At 48.0% G+C, this 6256-nt stretch overlaps 1 protein-coding gene across 5 annotated transcripts in view; it reads left to right on the forward strand.

The window, feature by feature from the left end:
• The first annotated feature begins 3562 nt into the window (after window positions 1-3562).
• NCBP3 (nuclear cap binding subunit 3) overlaps window positions 3563-6256 on the forward strand; it is a 50809-nt gene continuing 48115 nt past the window's right edge. For 4 of the 5 annotated variants that reach the window (XR_002775600.1, XM_003799051.3, XM_023518716.1 and 1 more), the window contains exon 1: window positions 3563-3803. Coding sequence is in view for 4 of the 5 variants with exons in the window: in XM_003799051.3 (XP_003799099.1) it covers window positions 3621-3803 (183 nt within the window). In the remaining variant the exon portion in view is untranslated. Of the gene's footprint in view, window positions 3804-4826; window positions 5190-6256 lie in introns of those variants that run through there. The other variant, XM_023518718.1, reaches the window with a different exon arrangement.

Genomic DNA, 6256 nt, shown 5'->3' on the forward strand with positions numbered 1-6256 from the left:
GCTCAAAGGAGTAGGGCGCTGGCCCCATATGCTGGAGGTGGTGGGTTCAAACCCAGCCCTGGCCAAAAACTGCAAAAAAAAAAAAAAAAAAAAGAAAGAAAACCCAAAAAGGAACCTTTCAGGAGACCCCTGTTAATATTTTCCCCTGCCCACTAGCCTCTCCTCCACAAACTTCTCAAAAGAGTGGTCCACAGTGGTCCAATTCCTGCTGTTTATCCTCGTGGATATTGGTCTCTTCCAAGTCACCAGTGGCCAATGACCTCTAGACCAAAGCTAAATTCCATTGTCAAATTGTGGCTGAATTTGATACTTGATCACTCTCTTCTTAAAACTCTCTAGTCTGTCCCAGTGTTCATTCTCTCTATTTTGTTGTTAATTCAAAATGATTCAGACTTTGGAAATAGGAAAAAGGACTGCATAATGTCCTCTCAGTGCAGTTCCAAGTGTTATCCAACAAGCCTTTTCTACCTGAGGAACCATCTGACTTTCTAGGGATGTGTAGTTTTGTTTGACTTCTTACTATTTTTTTAAGAGACAGGATCTTGGCCAGGTGCAGTGACTCACAACTGTAATCCCAGCACTTTGGAGGCCAACGTGGATGGATTGCCTGAGCTCCCGAGTTCAAGAACAGCCTGGGTGAGAGCGAGACCCCGTCTCTAAAAAATAGTGAGGCATTGTGGCAGGCACTTGTAGTCCCAGCTACTTGGGAGGCTGAGGCAAGAGAATGGCTTAAGCCCAGGGGTTTGAGGTTGCTGTGAGCTGTGAACCATGGCACTACTGAGGGCAACAAAATGAGACTCTGTCTCAAAAAAAAAAAGAGAGAGAGAAAGAGAGACAGGATCTTGCCCTGTCACCCAGGCTGGATCCTGGGCTTAAGCAATCCTCCTGCCTCAGCCTCCAAGTAGGTGGGAGTACAGGGACACACCACTGTGCCCAGTCAAGACTTTTTATTTACTACTTTTTTTTTTTTATTCTTTGAGAGACAGGGTTTTGCTTTGTTGTTCAGGCTTAAGTGCAGTGGCACAATCATAACTCACTGCACTCCAATCACTCCTGCCTTAGCCTCCCAAGTAGCTGGGACTATAGGCATTCACTACTATACACAGCTAATTTTTAAATTTTTTTAGAGATTGGGTCTTACTATATTGCCCAGGCTGATCTTGAACTCCTGACCATAAGCAATCCTCCTGCCTCAGCCTCCTGACTCCTTATTTACTACTGATCAGGGTATTTTACATCTATTTTACAGAAAATTCATAACAAGTACATAATTCTTGTCCAATAGCAATGCGAATGTCTGGCAGAAAAGAGTACCCAAAAGGTTATAGTTTCTTGCCTTGTAAGGCATTAATCTGCCTTGTCAAATGCATCTCAGCATTTCCTTGACTGATCAATTCTATATTCAATTCTCAAATTCACTTTTGAATTAGTCTTTTTTTTTTTTTTTTGAGACGGAGCCTCAAGCTATCCCCCTGGGTAGAGTGCCATGGCATCACGCTCACAGCAACCTCCAACTCCTGGGCTCAAGCGAGTCTCCTGCCTCAGCCTCCCAAGCAGCTGGGACCACAGGCGCCCGCCACAACGCCTGGCCATTTTTTGGTTGCAGCCATCATTGTTGTTTGGCGGGCCTGGGCTAGGGATTCGAACCTGCCACCTTAGGTGCATGTGGCTGGCGCCTTAGCCGCTTGAGCCACAGGCGCCGAGCCTTGAATTAGTCTTAATGTCTTATTGGTACCCTCATTCATTAATGAATGGATAAAAGTTTTGACATGTGTTCATTGTACATTTGTTTGAGAGTCATGTTTTTAGTTTTTAAAGAATTATTCTTAAACACCTTCTAAATTCTCCATGGCTCCACCTCAGCTGGCTGCACTGAGGACAGGAAAGGGAGGGAGGGTGAGTTAGGTGACCAAAAGGGGAAAGGCACAAAGGACTTTTTTTTTGCAGTTTTTGGCTGGGGCTGGGTTTGAACCTGCCACCTTCAGCATATGGAGCCAGCACCTTACTCCTTTGAGCCACAGGCGCCACCCACAAAGGACTTTTTTGACAGACGCCTAGGAGCCTTGGTATTTGTCTCATGTCCTGGCTTGCACTGGACTTCACCTGTTACCTAGAGCTCTACCAGGGTGCTGGTTGTCCTCTGACCTGCACTGAACTACACTGTGGAGTTCTCACTTAATTGAATTCTCAAGCAGCAAAGCTCCTATCCCACAGGGAGCAGGGCTTGCTCAGCCTTCTCTGTTGGCCTCCTGATATCCACAGTGAAAGAAGAATTGCTTCCTCCTCTCTCATCCCCCACCCCCACAGGCCTAGTAATGGTGGGGCCTATGACTGTCACCCACAGCTGGCCACCCCAAGTGCAAAATTTCTTTGAAATGTTCTTTAAAACACACACAAAGGCATTCCATGCATTCAACCTAATTTTGTAACTACTTTGTGTCTCATTCATCAAGCAAAACAATTCCTCTAAAGAGCTGGACGTTTGCCCTGTGGTTTAACCCAAATTTAAGAAAAACTATGATGTATCACACCCTTTCTGTTGAAACTTGTATCTCCACATAATTATCTCATTTAACCCCAATAACCTCCTTTGGAGATGGATGATATTTTTCCATTTTACTAATGAAGGAACTGAGGCTCGACAAGGTTAAGCATCTCGCTCAAAACTACACATGGGGTGTGTGGCAGGGCCAGCCAGCTTCATGCTCAGGTGTGTCTGACACTGATCATGCTCTTCCTTGGTTTACAATTATTTGTACACCCACTGCCAGAGCTGGTAGGGCCTCAGAGTCTCACCTACTAACTTCTTAGACAGGAAAACAGGCCCTGAGTTGGAAAGGGAGAAAGATGCAAAATTAGAGCTCAAAGCAAAAATCAACCAGTGGTGCCCATTGGAAGCCCAGGTGCTTCCTCTCCCTCACCAGGCTCTACTTAGAAACATCTGCAGGAAACTATGCTCATTGGTCTACACAGATGACACCTTCAGGATTCAGGAACTAGGGTCCAAGCTCTGGCCTCTGGGCAGGTCACTATCCTCATGTAGTGTCTATTTTAGTGTATGTATGGGTCAATTTGGGGGAGACAAAGATTGGCAAGGGAAGTAACGTTGTCAACCTACAGATTCAAGGCTCATTCTGGGCTCTGGAGCCAGACTGCCTAGGCTTAGATTCAGGTTTCATCCTTTAAATAGCCTGTCACCTTGGGTTAATTTCTGTGCCTCATTTTCTTCATAGGTGAAATGGGAGTAATAATAGAACCTACTTCATGAGGTTGTTTTAAGGGCTCAAGTGTTCATAAGTGTCTGGCTGATCACTATCATTATTTACTGATAGTGATTGATCAGTAAAGTTAGCTTTAAGTACAGATTTAGATCTCAAGGGGTAGCTCCTCCAGCAGGCCCCGCCCCGGTCCTTACTCGGTCCCGCCTTCTCCTCTCAGGTCCCGCCGTAGCCGGCCCGGGTTCCTCCTGCCACCAGGGGGCGGGAACGCTAGCGCCTGCCTTCTAACAGAGACAGGGACTCTCTAGGTAGCGGCAGCGGCTCCTCGGTGGCCAGTGGCGGAGGCGCTCTAGCCGGTGGCTGTGCGGGGCGGGTTCTCAGTGGTGCGGCCGGCAAGCAGCGATGGCGGCCGTACGGGGCCTGCGGGTGTCGGTGAAGGCGGAGGCCCCGGCGGGCCCGGCCCTGGGGCTACTGTCACCTGAGGCAGAGTCTGGTTCGGATCGTGGCGAGCCGGAGCCTATGGAGGTGGAGGAGGGCGAGCTGGAGATCGTGCCGGTGCGGCGCTCGCTGAAGGAACTGATCCCGGTACGGGCGGGGGGCGGGGAGCGGGGAGGTCGCGGAGCGAGCGCCCTGCGCCGGAGGGGGCCGGAAGGGGAGGTGGCCGGAGCCTTGGCCCGGGGAAGTCCGGGGAGCTGGAGAGAGGGGCGCGAGCGCCCTGGGAGCGGGGGCTCCAAGCTGGAGGAGAGATTGGGGCGAGAGAAAGGGACGCCGGGGCGCCGGAAATTGGTCTTGAGGGGGCTGGAGGTGGTAGGAAGAGGTGGCTGGAGATAGTTGAGGACACTCTCTCCCCTGTCCTTCTGAGCCCACCGGTGCAAGGAGTGAGAAGGGGCTGAGATTGAGATAAAGAGGAGCCCAGCGCGAGAACAGAATCAGGAGCGGCCCCGAAGGAACTGTTGGGCGGCGCTGGCATCCAGGTGTCCTTGTGGGTCCTGCCCCAGAGGAGTTATATCTGTTAAACATGGCACTCGCCTTTTCTCTTGGGAGGGCTGGACTTGTCAGCAACAGAAACAGACCTGAGGGTCATCTTGCCTTGTGCAGCTCTCCTGCTGCGTGGCACCTGCCCTGTGGCCCCAGCATCTGACCTGTAATGAAGTATAACAGGACCAGTAGTGGTCTTTGGTCCCTTTTTAAAAACCATAATGGGGACGGTGAGAAGTGTTTTTTCTTTGCTTGTGGTTTGACAGTCGTATGTCTCGTTCTTAGAGCTGGCCTCAGGTCTACATGACTGCTCTTAGGTACTAAATTTCTCACCTAACATGAGCTACTTTTTACCTGTCTTGCTTTAAAAAACAAAGTTACAGAAAGAGGTTAAAGGTAGGATCCCTAGAGATAGCAAATGATGATTATTGTTAATAACATAAGGGCATTTTACCATTAAAATCATTACATTATATTACTTAAATATGCCAAGTGCCGTGGCTGCCTGTGGTCCCAGGGACTCTGGGAAGCAGAGGGAGGAGGATCTCTTCATTCCGGGGAGGTGGAGGCCAGCCTGGGCAGCATAGGGAGATACTGTCCTTAACAAAACAAAAACATACAAAAAATAAATACTACCATAGCTGTGAAGTAGATATTATTCCTTTATTCAGTTCAACATATATTTATTGCGTGCCCCACTGTGTGCCAGGCACAGTCCTAGGTGCTTGATCAAGATCAAGATCAAGCTCCTTCCTGGAGTTTATGTTTCATTTGGAGACAGGACTAATTTTGTTAGTTACTTAGTATTAAATGCTATGAAGAAAATAATGTAACAGAGAGTGCAGTGGTGAGGAATATGTACAGGGCTGAAAACAGTGTGATAGGATGGCCAGTGAAGTCCTCTGAGATGGTGACATTTAAGCTGAACCCTAAAAGACAAAAAAGAGCCAACCATATGCACATTGAAAGAGAATGTTCCCAGCAGGGGCAATGGTAAGTGCAAAAGCTCTGAAATGGGAACAGGATTATTGTGTTGGAGAAACAGAAAGTTCTGTAGCACAAATGAAAGAGCAGCAAAAGAGATCAAGAAGGTGGGGGGGATACCATGGAGGAAACCTGACCCAGAGAGGTCACAGAAATTACAGTGTTCTGTAATTATGGAATGTCCGAGCCAAGACTTCAGTGCTTGATCGATTTCCAAATCCCATCCTCTTTTCATCATGCTGTTGTATTTTTCTCAGAAGTTCGAGGTGAGCCTGGACTTCGTGTGTTTTGGTGGAAGCTTGTGCTCCACCTGTTAGCCTGGCATGGGGAATTCATCCAGTCCTTAGGTAGGAGCAGCAGTTTTCAACCTGTGGGTTGGGACCCACAGGAACTGTATTAAAGGGCCGCGGCATTAGGAAGGTTGAGAACCACTGGGTTGGAGACATAAATGACTACCTTATCTTTGAAATGTTTTCACAAAAGCCTTTAGATTTTCTTTACATGGATACCTTCAGTCAATGGAATTACTTAACGGTTTTGGACAGGTTCTGGTCTAGAAAAAACTTCTTGTCAAGTGTTTGATACCATGGAGTCACTAGGATGGGCTGCTTTTTGTTTTTTTCTTTGAGACAGAGTCCCTCTTTGTTGCCGTTGGTAGAGTGCCTTGGTGTCATAGCTCACAGCAACCTCAAACTCCTGGGCTCAAGTGATTCTCTTGCCTCAGACTCCCAGGTGGCTGCCAGCTACAACACATGGCTGTTTTTAAAGATCGGGGTCTTGCTCTAGCTCAGGCTGGTCTCAAACTTGTGAGCTGAGGTGATCCACCCACCTTGTCCTCCCAAAGTGCTGGGATTACAGGCATGAGCCACTGCGCCTGGCCTAGATGGACTGCTGCTTTTTTTTTTTTTCTTTTTGGGACAGAGTCTCAGTTTGTTTCCCTAATAGAGTGCTGTGGCATCATAGTTCATGGCAACCTCAAACTCCTGGGCTCAAGTGATTCTCTTGCCTGATCTTTCCAAGTAGCTGGGACCACAGGTGCCCACCACAACACTGGCTTTTTTTTTTTTTTTTTGAGA

Source organism: Otolemur garnettii, unplaced genomic scaffold (genome assembly GCF_000181295.1).
Source record: "Otolemur garnettii isolate 467f Iridium unplaced genomic scaffold, OtoGar3 scaffold00145, whole genome shotgun sequence".
In the NCBI taxonomy this organism is placed as follows: Eukaryota; Metazoa; Chordata; class Mammalia; order Primates; family Galagidae; genus Otolemur; species Otolemur garnettii.